At 45.9% G+C, this 18,006-nt stretch overlaps 2 protein-coding genes across 10 annotated transcripts in view; one reads left to right on the top strand and one right to left on the bottom strand.

The window, feature by feature from the left end:
• Nucleotides 1-15,657, bottom strand: part of larp7 (La ribonucleoprotein 7, transcriptional regulator) — a 45,342-nt gene extending 29,685 nt beyond the window's left edge. The window contains exons 1-7 of one of the 2 annotated variants that reach the window (XM_038792194.1): nucleotides 15,494-15,657; nucleotides 5,924-6,161; nucleotides 5,727-5,827; nucleotides 2,484-2,567; nucleotides 1,187-1,351; nucleotides 525-630; nucleotides 99-443 (exon numbers count right to left, since the gene is read on the bottom strand). In XM_038792194.1, coding sequence (XP_038648122.1) covers nucleotides 99-443; nucleotides 525-630; nucleotides 1,187-1,351; nucleotides 2,484-2,567; nucleotides 5,727-5,827; nucleotides 5,924-6,125 — 1,003 coding nt within the window. In that variant the 5' untranslated portion in view covers nucleotides 6,126-6,161; nucleotides 15,494-15,657. Of the gene's footprint in view, nucleotides 1-98; nucleotides 444-524; nucleotides 631-1,186; nucleotides 1,352-2,483; nucleotides 2,568-5,726; nucleotides 5,828-5,923; nucleotides 6,162-15,223; nucleotides 15,397-15,493 lie in introns of those variants that run through there. The other variant, XM_038792195.1, reaches the window with a different exon arrangement.
• LOC119963301 (protein ZGRF1-like) overlaps nucleotides 15,587-18,006 on the top strand; it is a 144,206-nt gene continuing 141,786 nt past the window's right edge. For 7 of the 8 annotated variants that reach the window (XM_038792188.1, XM_038792186.1, XM_038792187.1 and 4 more), the window contains exon 1: nucleotides 15,587-15,787. The gene's annotated coding sequence lies outside the window, so the exon portion shown is untranslated. The remainder of the gene's footprint in view (nucleotides 15,788-18,006) is intronic. The other variant, XM_038792185.1, reaches the window with a different exon arrangement.

Below are 18,006 nucleotides of genomic sequence, written 5' to 3'. Positions count from 1 at the left end.
TGGAAATTAGGTTTACTTTAATTCTGGAAGGGTTAGTTAAATTGAATGGACTTGGGACTATATGGTTAACCTGAAGAGAGCGTTGAAATTTCCAATACCTTTGATATCTTTTTCACTATCTGTCTTCTCTTTTTCTCGGTCACTAATTTTTCTCACTTTTGCAGAGGACCCTTCTTCCAGTTTTCCAGGACTGGCTCTCTTCCGTTTCCTCCGACTGGTCTCTTCTGTTTTTTCTCTTTTCCGTGTTTCGCCTTTTGATTTATTTCTGCATAGATCTGGCACATCAGTTTCTGAACAGTCTGACATTATCCTGCTCCCCTTTCCTTTTTCTAGGCTATCGGTACTTTTTGTGTGAGACTGTTCCATTGGCTCTGCAGCTGTACAGTTTTCAGATTTTCGAGGTTTCTTTTTCTTCTTTTTTTTCTTCTCATCAGCACCTTTATCTAAAAGGGATAAAACTGTTTTACTTGCAACTCTCTAGCCCACAAAGAATTCACCAAGCTATTGAATGTACAGCTACGTACCAATATTGCAGTCGCTGGTATTCAACACTGGAACTGGTTTGCTTTTTACGGTTTTGGGAAAAACTCCAGGCTTTCGTGGTGCATCTTCTGGAGGATTATTTAACGTCTTGGGAGAACAAAAAATACATGACTTGGATATACTTTTTATGTTAATAAAAATATGTTTTTGCTACTTTTGGTTTCCTCTTTAATCTTTTACATTTTATCTTGTGCATCTGAGAAAAAGGCATCAGATACTGCCTGGCCCAAGGTCTTGCAACCATTTTTGCACGATTTTAATTCTTAGCTGATTTAAAAATGCAATTATTGCAGGGATGTCAGCAGCACTTGTTAACATGGGCAACGCATCAAATGCAAATTCTATGGACATGCTCACTGAAGGGTCATGAAAGGTTCCAGAATAAAGTCAAAACTGCTGAATGGAATTTCCTGTAGGGGGTGCTGGTGAGGTGTAGCTATGAATATGAGGATGCTCATGAGGCTTTTGTCATTCAGCCAAACCACTCAACCAATCTTAACCACCAATATCCCCCAGAGTAAAGGGCCCACCACACATTTTATTTTAGGACATTTGTATCTTGGATGCAAGGGTTATTGTGTATTGGGATGGGCATTGGAGGGTCTGCAGTTCAAATTAAAAAGGCCACATTTTTAATCCTTACCTCAATGGCTTTTTGGGCTCCTGATGTAGTTTCAAATTCCACAAAGGCAAATCCTTTTGGGTCCCCAGTTGTTTTGTAACGAGGAATGCTGACGTAGACCACGTTACCACATTTACTGAATACTCTGTCTATCCAACCATGTGAAACATTTCTGGGCAGCAACTCCTAAACATGGACAAATCATATTTGATTTATTTAGCGTGCAGTTTACTGTGTTGAAGGGTCTGCTGCAACCCAGGTACTGATCTGTACAATTGAGGAGTGCCATCAGCAACTATGAATCGGTAGGGTGATGCTGTGGCACTGATGGTACTTTGCACTGATCCCGTACAGCACCAAGGACCTAGGTTCAACCCTGGCCCACTAAAGTCAACCAGGCTGGCATTATCGGTGAATTTTTTAAATGTAAATTCAAATGGCACTTCCACCAATTGTAATTTACATATCAAGACAGTTTCAGGAATTCCCTTTTACCAATTTTTAAATTCCTGTCCAGTTAATGGGACATCATAATTAATTACATATAATTTCCGTCAAGTAGGTTTGTACCACAATGCAAAATATTAAAAACATGTGCATATAAATGGGATGGATAAGTGTTGCAAACAGTGCAGCTGGCCCCCTGTTGAGCAATACACACTATGATTCCATTCCTTGAAATGGGGATGTAAAGGGCAGGTTTAACAGCTCACAACCATTACTGTATCCCCAACCACATGGTGGTGGGTATTATGTCTGGTCAAATCCTGGCAGTGATTGTGGGAAGCTGAGTAACTAAAAACTACAATTATTCTCTTTGGGGTCGATTTAGCTTGCCTGAATGCTGCAACTGAGGTGTTAAAGAGGAGGAGAGAGCAGCAGCCCAGAGATTCACCAGGAGCAGCAATGTTCCTGGGGAGAGACTGGGGGCGGAATTCTCCGCTCCCGCGATAAATCAGGAAGGCCGTCGTGAACTCGGCCGAGTTTCACAACGGCCTCGGAGAGGACAGTTAAGTTTGATGCAAGGCAAACAGCGCGGCTTTAATTCCTGTACCAGCAGTGGTTATTCGTGAATGTGAATAACTATCAATCTTGCCCCTTGGCTGAGGTCTGGCGATCCTCAAATGGAACCACCACCAAATCAGCTCTCCCCCTCAAAGCGGAAAGCAGCTCTGATATTCTCTCAAATCCAACCATCCGAGAAGATGTCAGGCCTGTATATATTTTCATAAAACGATTCTGACAGGAAATATGGCTTTCTAAGGTTCCTTCAACTGAGCGCAAATTATAAAAAATATTTCACGTCCCTCATACTTACCACATAAACTGTACGATCATCAACATCTTGTGGCTGAACACCCAAGGCCATACGTCGCCTTAACTTTGTTCCTTCTACGTTCAGCTGAAGGGAATATTTAAAAAGCATTTTACTTAAAAACACCATTAAATGGGGATATATTGCCGTAATGCAATATAACATACCTGCAATGTAACATTCTGAATTTGCCAATTTTTAAAATTACAAGTTGAATTAGCAAGCTTCTGTTGGTGAGAAAACATTTTCCATTCTTGCCCTGATTAGCAATCACAATTCAAGGTGAAAATAAACACCACGAAGTACCATGAAATACAAGGTCATTGAGCAAATACCATGAAATGCTAAGTAAGGGTGGACATTTTAGAGGCTCTGGCCTTCCAATTCCAAAGGGGACTGGCTGCTGCAAATGTGACATCCCAATAAAGGGAAAAAGTCAGTTACAGGCTGGCAGAGGGGAACATTTTTAAAAACGATAAATGGGGTGGGGGGGGGGGGGGGGGGGGGGAGTAAATTGGCACTTTAAAACGTATGGGCTAATAAATGTAATTGACAATAATTGACAAAAGCACCAGAGGATGCAAGCATATTCAGTAATAACTTTCAAATATATACTTGAAGGGAAAACATTTACAGGATTATAGAGTGTAATGGATTGCTTTACCCAGGAGATGCATGCAGAACGGGCCAAATTACCTCCTCCCGTGTTGGCCTTGAACCTACACCATTTTGTATTTTAAAGCAAGGATGCAACTGACATTTTGTTCACTTTCCCAACTGCGTGAAGAGGTTCTTGTTGGAGATTCCCTAGTCAAGTTCTGCGACTACTTTAAACCTGGCGATATTGTGCTCACTGTTCCCTAACCCCCCCCCCCCAAACGGATCTTTTCTTTCTGGTTGACCTATAATCACATTCAGAAAGTTCTGTGGTAACCATTTTAGGAAATTCACTCAACATTTTTCCGTTGATATTGATCATCCTCATAGACTGGGAGATTATCAAGCCCAGTGTTATATATTGATCATCCTCATAGACTGGGAGATTATCAAGCCCAGTGTTAGAACCATACAATCCCTACAGTTCAGGAGACCATTCGGCCCATTGTGTCTGCACCAATGCCATGAAAGAACACCCTACCTAGGCCCACTCCCCCACCCCATCCCTGTAATGCCACCGAACCTGCACACCTTAAGGGGTAACTTAGCATGACCAATTCATTCTGCACATCTTTGGACTGGGAGAAAAGTGGAGCACCTGGAGTAAACCCACGTGGAGAAAGTGCAATCTCCACACAGGCAGTCACCCAAGGCCGGAATTGAATCTGGGTCCCTGGCGCTGTGAGACAGTAGTGCTAACCGTGCTGCCCCACTGTTATCATGGCACTAGAATTCTAGCATGGTTCTGTAATTTTCTTCTGTCTCCTTCCTGCTAATTTTCGGTAGGTGGTATACATCGAGCAACTATTGTTCCTGATTTCTAACCAAATTCATCCCTCAGTTACCTCACCCTTCTACAGTACTGTAATGGTTTCTTCGGTCAATACTGCCACATATCCACCATGAATATTAAACCCTCAATCCCCGACATGTTTGAGCCAAGGTTTTGTTATAGTAACTATATCACCTATCATACTTAAATTTTTTTTTTAAGAGTACCCAATTAATTTTTTCCAATTAAGGGGCAATTTAGCATGGCCAATCCACCTAGCCTGCACATCTTTGGGTTGTGGGGGCGAAACCCACGCAAACACGGGGAGAATGTGCAAACTCCACACGGACAGTGACCCAGAGCCAGGATTCGAACCTGGGACCTCGGCGCCGTGAAGCAACAGGGCATCACCTGTCATACTTGTAACTATAACTAATATCATCGGTCAATGTGACAACCTGTGCCTCCAGCTGGATAATCCAATTTACCACACCATGTGCATTTATATACGGTCTTACTTCTGAGCTTCCCTTTGTTCTAGTGTTGTTTGTCTTTTAGCTTGTTTCTCCTTTCTAGTGCTTCATCATGAAACCTATTCGAGTCCTTGATATAGGTTAACATTTTAGTGCAAACAGTGAGGAAGCCCTTCACCATCAGAGATAGAACATAGAACAGTACAGCACAGAACAGGCCCTTCGGCCCTCGATGTTGTGCCGAGCAATGATCACCCTACTCAAACCCACGTATCCACCCTATACCCGTAACCCAACACCCCCCCCCCCCCCCCCCCCCCCCCCCGCCCCCCGTAACCTTACTTTTCAGGACACTACGGGCAATTTAGCATGGCCAATCCACCTAACCCGCACATCTTTGGACTGTGGGAGGAAACCGGAGCACCCGGAGGAAACCCACGCACACACGGGGAGGATGCTATCAATGAACATGGCCAAGATGGATGTTAAAAAAAAAACCATGTACGATTTGAAGAAAAGCTAGCGGTTTCAAACAATGTTCGCCATACCTAATCATAAATGTCCATTAATGTGTCCTTACTTAATATTGGCTCTGTATCCTTCAACTCACCAAATTCAAATTTTTGTCTCTTAATCCTTGGACACCATCCCATCTCTGCTCGCTGCTTTAGCCTGTAACCCCTCCTTCTGTCTCAAAATCTATCTTTTCAGCCAATCTTTCTATCACAATTCCTAATTTTTCTTTCCAGCACACGCAGTCCCCTCTAATGCACTTTGAGGTACTTTTTTCCCCCTGTGAAAAGCTCAAATTCAAGTTGTTCATATAAATGGAAGTCAATAGTTAGTGAGCAGTGGTTAGCACTGCTACCTCACGGCATCAAGGACCCGGGTTTGATCCCGGCCCCATGTCACTGTCTGTGTGGAGATTGCACATTCTCCCCGTGTTTGAGTGGGTCTCACCCCCACGACCCAAAGATGTGCAGGATAGGTGAATTGGCCACGCTAAATTACCCCTTAATTGGAAAAAAAAGAATTGGGTACTTTAATTTTAAAACTAAAAGTCATAGGGGCTGGTTTAACACACTGGACTAAATCGCTGGCTTTTAAAGCAGACCAAGGCAGGCCAGCAGCACGGTTCAATTCCCGTACAGCCTCCCTGAATAGGCGCTGGAATGTGGCGACTAGGGGCTTTTCACAGTAACTTCATTGAAGCCTACTTGTGATAATAAGCAATTTTCATTTCATTTTTCATTTCAATAGTTAGTGGCGCACAGCTTTCACAGACGACATCAGGTTGGAGTTAGCCTTTAATAATAACATGTAAATGAAAGTGTTCAATCTCACCTCAATGGCATCAGAGTTTCTCAGTGCCCTTGCTATTAACTTTACATCCGTGGTGAGTTTTTTCATTTTGTTGAATGAGGTCAGCACGGAAATGTCAACATCTGGGGAGTTTAGTAAAATAATGAGGACAGAACATTGACAAGTTAAAGATTCATAAATTTAAACTGATGGTAAATATCAAGAGATGTATCACTCACATCCGTCTCTGGATTTCTGAATCTGTTCCTGGAGGAATCGGTCTTTGTGGAGGTTCACATCACCAAACCAAAATTCAACCTGTTTTTTAATCTCAGAAAGCACCTTGTTGACCCTCGACCGTTTCTTTTTCTCTTTTTCCTTCTTTTGGCTGCTGGATTCAGTGCGCGCTGTCTCACTCATTGCTTTCTCGGTCTCGCCCATAATCAGCAAAGCAAGGCTACAATCTTGGAGAAAACACTTGGATGGGGGGAAGAAAGACAATGTTACATTTATTACATTTAAATAATTATGTGACACAGATGCTCACAAAACAGTGATGGCATACAGGAAGATGAACCAGAATGCATGGAATGTTTTATTTAAAATCTGTTTACTGTAGGACAAGTGTTCCCAATCTGGGGTTCACGGATCCCTGTGCAGAGTCTCCGGAAGGGGTGGCCGCTGAGCTGGTGGCCACCACGTGACTGGCAAATGCTGGTTTGAAAGGAACAGCCAACCAATTTCATACCTAATTACAGTGAGGAAATAGGCCATTCAGAGCAAGGCCTCTTGGAGCACTGGATGCTGCTAAGCTGACTAATCAGCATTCAGTGATCTGAGAGGCTTTTGTCTCATTGGCCCATTTGATTTATTCCACCTCGCTGTTACTGGGCTGAAAAGTCCTTGGCCAACAGCAAGGATTGAACAGCGGGAGCCGGCAGCAAAACCAACCACTGTCTGGATGAAGAAATGTTTCCTCATCTCAGTCTACCACTTATCCTCTGATTGTGACCCCTGCTTCCGGACACCCCCACCTTCGGGAATATCCTTGTATCTGCCCTGTCAAGTCCTGTTAAACTTTTATAGTGTTCTATGGTAGGGTAACAACACTGGACGAGCTGACAGAAAGATTCTAACTCACAGGTGGCAACAAATTCAGATACCTGCAGTTCAAAAATATTCCACAAAAAGAAACAAGGATGTACCTACAACCGCCAAGACAGTCACTACTAGGGGAATTGGTGGGTGCAGACATTTTTGGCAAAGGGAACTGTAGTGGCATGCATGGATGACTGATAGGGAGAGCTGACACACAACTAAACGTGACAAGGGAGAAGCGAGAGGAAGACCGAGTGTGGAGATTCTGGAGCGAAGCACTGCACGGGGTCAACTCTATCATCACATGTGCATGGCTTAGCCTAACACAACTAAAGGTGGTACAGAGAGCTCATTTGACCAGAACCCAAATGAGCAGATTGTTCCTGGCGGTGGAGGACAGATGTGAACGGTGCCAAGGAGGCCCAGCCAACCATGCCCACATGTTCTGGTCTTGCCCCAGACTTGCTGGGTACTGGGCAGCCTTCTTTGAGGCAATGTCCAAGTTGTAGCCCAAAACTAGATAGCCAAGGACAAAGGGAGATGCCACGACACAGAAGGGAAGAAGAAGGTGGAGGGTCCAGAGAAACAGGAAAGTACAACCAAACCCAACAGGAGAGCCAGGGGAGGCTGGGATGGGGCAGGAGCAACAACAATGGGAGCCAGGAGGGAGAAAATAGAGGGGAAATCAGGCAGAGTGTGATACACAGGGGATCACAGTGGCCGCAGCAAAAGCGGCAAGGAAAAGACAAAAGAACAGAAAGACGAAAAGGTGAAAAATCCGTGGAAGTAGTTAAAACTGATCTCAATGCAAATAACTTTAGAGGTACAGCCGAGGTGCTCCCTTGCAAAATTCTCATTGTTCTGTTTGTATTTATATTTTGTTATGTATACCAAAAAAAACCAAATGAAAACATTTTTTAAAACGGGCAGCACGGTGGCACTGCTGCCTCATGGCGCCGAGGTCCCAGGTTCGATCCCAGCTCTGGGTCACTGCCCATGTGGGGTTTTGCACATTCTCCCCGTGTTTACGCGGGTTTCATTCCCACAGCTCAAACGGTGTCCTGGGGAGTTGGATTGACCGCCCTAAATTGCTGTCTAATTAGAAAACATTAATTGGGTACTCGGAAATTTAAATTTAAAAAAAAGTATTTGTGACTGTGAGCATCACTGCAATTTCTAATATTATGCACAGATATAGTTGGGAAAGATTTGTTTACATTTGATTTCTGTGTTTGCACCTATTTTGCAGCAAACAAAAAAGGGCCGCCAACTTTATGAGAATGCGTGAGGTTCCCCGATGCTCTTGGGAGGTCACTTGAGGTTGAAAAGGTGTTGGACACATGCGCACAATACTGTAGCATATTCTCAGCTGCATTCAGTTCAGGACACCACACTTTCGGAAGGATTTACAGTTTTGGAAAAGGGTGATTACAAATTCACCAGAATGATACCATGGCTTTAATTCAGATTAAAGGGTGATCTAATTGAAATGTTTAAAACGTTTAAAGGATTTGACAGGGTAGTGAGAGTGATGTCTTCAAAACGAGGGACCCGCCCCCCAAAAAACGAGGCTAGGTTAAGTAAAATGTTCAAAACTGAACATACAACTTAGGGGCAGAAGTAGGCATGGCCCTGCGAACCTGCTCCGCCATTCAGTAAGATCATGGCTGATCTGATTGTAACCTCAACCCCACATCGCTGCACACCCCTGATAACCTTTCTCACCCCCTTATTAATCAAGAGTCCATCCAGCTCTGCCTTAAATATATTCAAAGACACTGCTTCCACTGCTTTTGAGGGAGTTCCAAAGGCTCACTGCATTCAGAAAAAAATTCTCCTGTCTCAATGAGTGACCCTTTATTTTAAAAATAGTGACCCCTAGTTCGATTCTTTGACAACATAAACATCCTTGCCACATGCACCACGTCAATGCCTCAGCATCTTAAAGGTTTCAATCAAGTCATCTCTTCTGTACTCCAGTGGATACAAACCTAACCTCTCCAACTTTGCCTCACAAGACAGCCTGCCCATTCCTGTTATGAGTCCAGCAAACCTTCTCTGAGATGCTTATAGCACATTTACATCTTTCCTTAAATAAGGAGACCAATACTGCGCACAGGTGAGATTGATAGATTTTTGTTAGGTCATAGTATTAAAGGGTTATGGAATAAAGCAAGTAGATGGGTTCAGGCACAAATCAGTTATGATCAAAGTAAATGATGGAATAGTTGGAGGCATACGTCTATTCCTATGTTATGGAATTGGCCCAATTTTCTTTTCTATTGAAGTTAATGGAAAAGAATAATCAGACTGAGCGACTTTGTCCATAAGAGGCAAGAGCTGATGTGTGAGTTCTCATTTGTACCTGGAACATGAACATTACTAGAGGCCAGGAAACATACTGACTTGTAAACATAGAGTGATATTGGTTGACCAAGGGCAGCACGATGGCCCAGTGGGAGCACTGAAGTCTCATGGCGCTGAGGTTCCAGGTTCGATCCCGGCTCTGGGCCACTGTCCGTGTGAAGTTTGCACATTCTCCCCGTGTTTGCGCGAGTTTCGTCCCCACAATGTGCAAGGTAGGTGGATGGAACACGCTAAATTGCCCCTTAATTGGAAAAATGAATTGGGTACTCTAAATTTAAAAAAATATGTATTGGTCGACCAAGGGAGGTGGAAATATCAACATTTTCAATTGTACTTTAAAAAAAAACATACCAGAAAAATTAACAATTCAATTTATCCACTCCAAATATGTTGAATAAACCACCAGTTACTAATATAGCTTCACCATCATGTGCATAGAAGTCAATAGTTACACTGTGTGTTCAGCTACTTTTGTTCAGACACTTTCCTGCCCCATGTTAAGGGACTAGGACCCTTTTGGCCAACTTTTTTCCTCCCCTCATTTCTGGCAGACTGAAAACAGACCCAACAACATGCAGATCAAATGTCAATTGTGATGGAGGAAAACAAACAGATAACCAAGTAGAAAATAAGGCATTCATGCCAAATTCTGTTTTCCAATTATTCATGTGCTACCATGAATTGCAACACAGAATGCTGCACTACGTTGAAAACAATTCTATAAGGTCACACCTTTTACCAGAACTCCTTCAATGATGCAGCACAGGAGGCTGTTCGGGCCACTGTGCTGAAAACTCAGGCGGGATTTAAGTGCCGACGCCGGAGTGAAAACCGGAGTGTTTCACTCCGGTGTCGGAGGCCGCTCCTCGCCCCCTATTCTCCCACCCCCGGGGGGCTAGGAGCGGCGCCGCGTCATTTACGGTGGCCATCCTCCCCGCGGGCGCCTCGCACGAAATGGAGGAGTGATCTTGCGGGGCGGCAGAGGAAAAGAGTGCGTCCTTCAGAGACGCCGGCCCGCCGATCGGGGGGCACTGATCGCGGGCCAGACCCCTTTTGAGCACCCCCCCGGTTCTCGTTTCCCCCCCCCACAAGCAGCCCCCGCAGCGTTCGCGTGATGTTCACGTCGGCAGCGACCAGGTGTGGCTGGCGCTGGCATGAACACGTTGTATTGGGCAGGCCGCTCGGCCCATCCAGGCCAGAGAAGAATCGTCGCTCGCCTGTTACAAACGGCGAGCGGCAATTCTCCGAGCGGCCTGCCGTAAATCTCGGCGCGCCATTTTGGGGGGCGGGGGGGGGGGATCGCGTGCGGGTGCCGGGGCGGGATCCGCCCCCGCCCGGCACCCCTATAATTCTCCCACCCAGCGTGGGGGGGGGGGGGGGGGGGGAGAATTGTGCTCCACAGCTCTCCTATCTCACTCTCCGCTTTCCCCCCACAGCCCTGTCAATGTTTTCCCTCTTGAGTATTCATCCAAATCTCTTTTCACTCTCATTACTGAATCTATTTTAGCTGTTATGATTGAATCAACTTGTATACGGACATACAAATTAAGGACCCCTTGGCCCTTCAAGCCTGCTCTGTCATTCAATAAAGTCATGGCTTATCTGATTGTAACCTCAACTCCACATTCTCACAGAACCCCAATATCCTTTTACCCCCTTGTTCATCAGGAATCTATTTACTTCTGCCTTAAAAATATTCAAAGACTCGGATTTTCTGGGACAGGGTTCCCAAGACTCTCACTCCTCAGAAATAAACTCTCCTCATCCCCGTCCTCAATGGGAAAACCCTTATTTTAAAAAGTGACCCTTAGTTTTAGATTCTCCTCTCCACGTCCACTCTGTCAAGACCCATCAGGATGTTATGTTTCAATCAAGTCGCCTCCTACTCTAAATCCAGTGGATACAAGCGTCTCTACTTTTGTATCCAATCACCTCCTCACAAACAGTAACATTTGTATTAGCTTTCCTAATTACTTGCCCTACCTGCATATTAGCCTTTTGCGATTTATGCACGAGGGGAGAGCCAAATCCCTCTGCATCTCAGAGCTCTACAATATCTCACCAATTAGATACAACGCTCAGCCCCTCGAACCTGCTCCACCATTTAAAAAGATCATGGCTGATCTGATAACAACCTCAATTCTGCATCCCACCTGACCCCGATAACCTATCCACCTAGCCCCGATAACATTATCACCTCCTTGCTGACCAAGGATTTATCCACCTCTGCTGTGAAAATATTCAAAGACTCTGCTCCCACCACCTTTCCAGGAAGAGAATTCCAAAGACTTCCGACTCCGAGTGAAACCATTTCACCTTACCGCCATTTTAAATGGGAGACCCTTAATTTTTTTAAACAATGGCCCCCTAGCACTAGATTCCCCCACAGGAGGAACCATCCTCTCTGCATCCACCCTGTCAAGATCCCTCAGGGTTCGATCAAATTGCCTCTTACTCTTCTAAACTCCAGCGGATACAAGCCTAGAGTGTGCAACCTTTCATCATAAGACAACCCTCCCAATCCAGGCATTAGTTGAGCAAATCTTCTCTCAACTACTTCCAATACATTTACATATTTCCGTAAATAAGGAGAAAAATACTGCGCACCGTACTCCAGATGTGCGTTCATTAATATCCTGTATGACTGAAGCATAACCTCCCTGCTTTTATAATTGATTCCCCTTGCAATAAATAACTTTCTATGAGCTTTCTTAACTACTTGCTATACCTGCACACTCGCCTTTGGTGATTCATGCACTAGAACAACTAGATCCCTCCGCTTCAGAGCTCTGCAATCTCTCACCACTTAGAAAGTATGCTACTTTTTAGAAAATCTTTCCTGCCAAAATAGAGTTTCCCACTTTCTCCTATTAAACTCCATTTGCCAGGTCTTTGGCCACTCACAACCTATCTATACCTGTTTGCAACCTCCTTCTGTCCCTTTCACATGTTACCACCCTACTTACCTTTGTGCCATCAGCAAATTTAGCAACCATATTTTCAGTCCCTTCATGAGTCATTTCTGTCAATTGTAAAAGGTTGAGGTCCAGTAATGATCCCCGTGGCACACCACTCATTACATCCTATTAACTGGAAAAAGACCCATTTATGCCTACACTCGGTTTTCTGTTTGTCAGCTAATCGTCTGTCCAGGCCAATATGTTATCCCCTATACCATAAGCTTTTAGAACTCCAACAAATTGGGTTAAACATGATTTTCCTTTCACAAAACTATGTTGACCCTGCTTGATTACCCTGCATTTTTCCAGGCGCCCTCCTATAACATCGTGAATAATAGCTTCTTATATTTTCCCTATGACAGGCCTGTAGTTTCCGGCTTTTGGTCATCCTCTTTTTTGAATAAAGGAGTTTGCATTTGCTCTTTTCCGATCTAATAGAGCCTTTCCTAAATCTAGGGAATTTTGGAAAATTAAAACCAATGCATCAACTATCTCACTAGGCACCTCTTTTAAGACCCTAGGATCAAGTCCATCAGGACCCAGAGATTGGTCAGCCCGCAGTTCCAACAATTTTCTTGGTACCACTTCCCGGATGACTTTAATTTTCCCGAGTTCCCCCCTTCCTTTCATTTTCTGATCTACAGCAATTTCTGGGGTGTTACTTATCTTCTGTGGTGAAGACTGATACAAAGTACTAGTTCCATTCATCTGCCATCTCCTTATTTTCCATTACTGCACCACCTTTTCAGACAATATATTCCGGTCACAACTCACTGTATTAAAAGTATTTCCACGGGAGCCTCTGGTTCATTTGCCATGCACTTCAGAGGCACAGTGGTTAGCACTGTTGCTTCACAGCGCCAGGGGTCCGGGTCCGATTCCTGGCTTGGGTCACTCTCTGTGTGGAGTGTGCATGTTCTCCATGTCTGCGGGGTTTCCTCCGGGTGCTCCGGTTTCCTCCCACAATTCCCGAAAGACGTGCTTGTTCGGTGAATTGGACATTCTGAATTCTCCCTCAGTGTACACGAACAGGCACAGGAGTGTGGCGACTTGGGGATTTTCACAGTAATTCCATTGCGCTGTTAATGTAAGCCTACTTGTGCCACTGATAAAAATTATTAGATCTGTCCTCTGCTTACCAACCCTCCTGCCATTCACAGTTTCTCCTTATTTATCAAGCCATTCATAATTTTTTTGTGTTAAAAATCAAACCTTTTCTTTTTTAAAATAAATTTAGAGTACCCAATTCATTTTAAAAAATTAAGCGGCAATTTAGCGCGACCAATCCACCTAGCCTGCACACCTTTTGGGTTCTGGGGGCGAAACCCACACAAACACGGGAAGATAGTGCAAACTCCACATGGACAGTGACTAAGAGCCGAGATCGAACCTGGGACCTTGGCGCCATGAGGCAGCAGTGCTAACCCTATCAAAGTTTTTCTTAATAGTCTCTGCCCCTGAACTCAAATTGATATTTAATGATCAAATATTTGTTCCCACCCACTCTTAAATGCACCCACAAGTGTGCACATGTGCAAAAAAGACTGCCCAACCATTATATAATAGAGCAGAAACCTATTTTACAACTGTGCATATCAGGTACAGGCCGGGATTCTCCGATATCCCGGCCAAGTGTTGATGGCGGCGTCAGAACTGGCGCAAGCGACGGCGGCATCAACTGGACTCCAGGCCCAGTAATTCTCTTATTTGGAGGCTAGAACGGCGCTGAAAGCTGGCACTGCACGGCCGGCGCGGGTCCGCTGGGAGTACCGATTCTGGCCTCTACATGGGGCCAGCATGGCGCGGGAACGGTTCACGCCGCTCCAGCCTCCCATCCCGGCGCGAACTGTACGACACGCCAACCTGCGCATGTGCAGTTGCACCAGCGTCAACGAGGACATGTGCAGTGGCACCGGCGCCAACCCACACATGCGCGGTGGCCTGCCTCAACGTGCCAGCCCCGACGCAACATGGCACAGGAGTTCAGGGGCCGGCGCGCAAGAAAATAGGCCCGGGGAGCGAGAGGCCGGCCCGCCGATCGGTGTGTGCCTCACCCCCGGGGTCGGAGCCCCCCCCCCCCCCGGCGGCCCCCCGACCCTGCGCGCATTGTTCCTGCCGGCTGAGACCAGGTGTGAACGGCGCCGGCGGGACTCTGCCTTTTTAGAGCGGCCGCTCAGCCCATCCGGGCTGGAGAATCGGCAGCCCGCCACTGGCTCCGCGCCAACGGACCCGGAGAATCGCGAGCTGGCGTCGGGGCGGCGTGGCGCGGTTGCGGGGATTCTCTGGCCCGGCGCGAGGCGGGATAATCGCGCCCATGGTCTTTGATACTGACAGCTTGAAATCTGGGGGTTAAGCGGAACAGCTGGTTTGACTATCAGCACATCTTCCTATCAATAATTTCAGCCTGTCTTGCCATTAACCTGTTCTGGTAAACTGGTTTAACAATCTCACAGTAACACCATCTCAATCTTAGCGGAGTGGTGATCCTCTCGCCTCAAAGTCAGGAGTTTGTGGGTTTAAGCTATCCGCCTAAAGATCAGAATACATGATTCTCGGCCAATACTTAAGATCAGAGTGTTACACTGAAGGTGTCATTACCTTTTGACCGAGAAATCCAGAAGGTCCAGTCTGCCCCCTGAGTTGGGCATAATGGCATTGTTTAAAGTTCCCCTTCCCACCTGGCCAATATTTAGCTTTCTATCAGCACTACCAGAAAGCATACCATCTGTGTTGGTACCAACATCAACCCAAGTGCAAAAAAAAATCTCAATTTGGTGGCTAATCACTGGATCATGGATTCTAGTTTTGGTCCTAAACAGTTACTCCTTCGTTATACCATTTCCCACCTAGCCCCAAAGGCCAGAATTTTGTTGGTCTCAAAACCAAATCAGTTTGAATTTACTGGTGTAAAAATATGGAACGGTGGCGGATTAGCAAAAGGTCGGCATCCAGCCTCGAACAAAACATTCCACGGTTGTGAAGTAATTCTAACGGTGAAGCATCATGCACACGAAATATGTGGAGTCGGTGTCATCGTGGGCATCATATTTGGGGGAATATTACTTTTGTTTATGCACTTTCTGGACAGGTGCATACCAATGTGCTGTGACTTACCCATGCGTGTTTACAACCTGAGAAATGCCTCCGCGGATGTGGGCTGCAGCGCTCAGCTGCCTGCAGTGCACCCACCTCCTCCTGCAGCAGCCACTGTGTCTATAGTATAGGAACGCGGCCCGGAGCGCGCGGCGCCCAAACCCGGAAGGACCCGCGTCCTCCCCGCCTGCACAACGTTCCAAACCTCAGCCGTTCAGCAGCCCAACGCACCGGCGCAAACCGCCGTTCGCATCACCTCAACGCGCGCACACACACACATAGGGAAAGTACCTTACGATCCCATTTCTGCAACTTTCGACCGTAAGTCGATTTAAAACGTTTCGACTCTTGGGTCAGGTTGTTCTGTCCGCCCGATCGGAGCGCGGAGGTTCCCCGGTTTATCAATTGCACCTCTCTCTGGTTGGTGTGCACCGGGCGCCTGGCTAACCGTGTCGCGGTTTGATGACGCTGGGCAGCGGGAAGATTCGAGGTTGAGTTGGAGGATTTAGGACCCGAGTCTTCCCCCAGCACCCGGCCCGGGACCTCTCTGAGTGCCGTTCGGGCAGGGAGCGCGAATGGGAGATGGTAATTTTGGAATGCGCGATCTTCGTTATCGTCTTTGCTGGTCCCCGGCAGTCGGACCGGGTTTTCATCAAGTGTCTGAAGGGCAGGTTTCATCAAACGAGGGTTTAACCCCCGCCCCCCCCCCCCCCCCCCCGCCGTTCATGTTGCTGCCACCTTGATTTCAGAATAAAATCCCAGGAGTTAGTCGACAATTAATTGGTTGTGGCCGTTTAAATTTGGCTCTTGTGAAATAAGACCTCCAGTTAGTTTGTTCGGATAGCTATTCAGGGTAAAGAGTACTTCACAGACGACGAGGCGTTCTGGTTTCCGGCAACATCCCCTTCCAGCATTGGAAAGGGTACAGAGGAGATTTACAAGGATGTTGCCTGGTATGGAGGGAAGATTTTACGAGCAAAGGCTGAGGGACTTGAGGCTGTTTTCGTTAGAGGGAAGAAGGTTAAGAGGTGACTTAATTGAGGCATACAAGATGATCAGAGGATTAGATAGGGTGGACATTGAGTGCCTTTTTCCTTGGATGGTGATGTCCAGCACGAGGCGGCATAGCTTTAAATTGAGGGGAGATAGATATAGGACAGATGTCAGAGGTAGGTTCTTTACTCAGAGAGTAGTAAGGGTGTGGAATGCCCTGCCTGCAACAGTAATGGACTCGCCAACACTAAACACATTCAAATGGTCATTGGATAGGCATATGGACGATAAGGGAATAATGTAGATGGGCTTTTGAGGGGTTTCACAGGTTGGCGTAACATCGAGGGCTGAAGGGCCTGTACTGCGCTGTAATGTTCTATGTTCCTGACCCAACACCACCAAAACCAGATTATACCATCTCATTAACTCCCCGTGAGACCTTGCTACCTGTAAATGGGGTTTTAAAAAAAAGTTTATTTGTGCGACCTGGGTGTCATTTATTGCCCAGCCCCAATTGCCCCCTGCCACAGCATTTTTTTTCGATGGATAGTTAAGTGTCAACCACATTGCTGTGAGTCTGGAGTTGCATCTACCACCAGCTCCTCATAATTCCCCACCCCCATAAATTTAAAATACCCAATTAATGTTTTCTAATTACGGGGCAATTTAGAGTGGCCAATCCACCTGCCCTGCGCATCTTTCGGTTGTGGGGGCAAAACCCACGCAAACACGGGTAGAATGTGCAAACTCCACAAGGACAGTGACCTAGAGCCGATATCTAACCTGGGACCTTGGTGCTGTGAGGCAGCAGTGCTAACCACTGTGCACAGTGCCGCCCAGCTTCTCATAATTTAAACAATCTCATCAACTCCTTTGGAATTTAGAAGAATTGGAGGTGATCCCATTGAAACATTTAGGTTTCTGAGGGTGGTTGTGCTGAGAGCATGTTTCACCTGTGATGGGTGGAAAACTAGGGGGCACAGTTTCAAAATAGGGGACCTCCCATTTAATATGGAGATGAGGAATTTCTTCTCTCAGAGAACCGTTGATCTCTGCCCAGTGAGCAATGGCGGCTATAGGTCATTGAATATAACCAGATAGATGTTTGGAGTTAATCAGATCAGTCATGATCTTATTGAATGGCGAAGCAGGCTTGAGGGGAAAATTATGCTCCTATTTCTTATGAAGGTGGTTTTAGTGATGGTGTGACAGAAGTGTCTGGGATTTGTTGAAGACATAGCAAGGCATTATACAAATTCAAGTTTGTCCTTTTACCAATTATATATAATACAAATTATGGGTGGCACGGTGGTTAACACTGCTACCTCATGGCGCCAGGGACCCGGGTTCAATTCGGGCCTTGGTCACTGTGTGGAGTTTGTACGTTTTCCCCATGTCTACGTGGGTTTCCTCCCAAAGTCCAAAGATGTGTGGCACGGCCAGCATTTGATGCCATCTCTAATTGCATTTGAGAAGGTGGTGCTGAGCCATCCTGCTGAAATGCTGCAGAGTCCATATGAATACCCACAGTTATATTAGGAAGGGATTTCCAGGATTTTAACCAACAGTGAGGTTATGGTGATTTAATTCTAACTCAGGATGGTGTGTCTGACTTGGAGGGAAATTTACAAATTATGCATCTGCTTTCCTTATCCTTCTAATTGGTAGAGGTTGGAGGTTTGGAATGTGCTGTCAAAGGAGGTTTGGTGAGTTGCTGCAGTGCATCTTGTATATGGTATGCATTGCTGTCACTGTGTGTCGGTGGTGGATGGCCGATGAAGCTGACTGCTTTGTCCTGCATGGTACCAAGT

Source organism: Scyliorhinus canicula, chromosome 3 (genome assembly GCF_902713615.1).
Source record: "Scyliorhinus canicula chromosome 3, sScyCan1.1, whole genome shotgun sequence".
Taxonomy (NCBI): domain Eukaryota; kingdom Metazoa; phylum Chordata; class Chondrichthyes; order Carcharhiniformes; family Scyliorhinidae; genus Scyliorhinus; species Scyliorhinus canicula.
The sequence above is the reverse complement of the archived record's forward strand: the minus strand, read 5'-3'. Positions and strand labels throughout refer to the sequence as shown.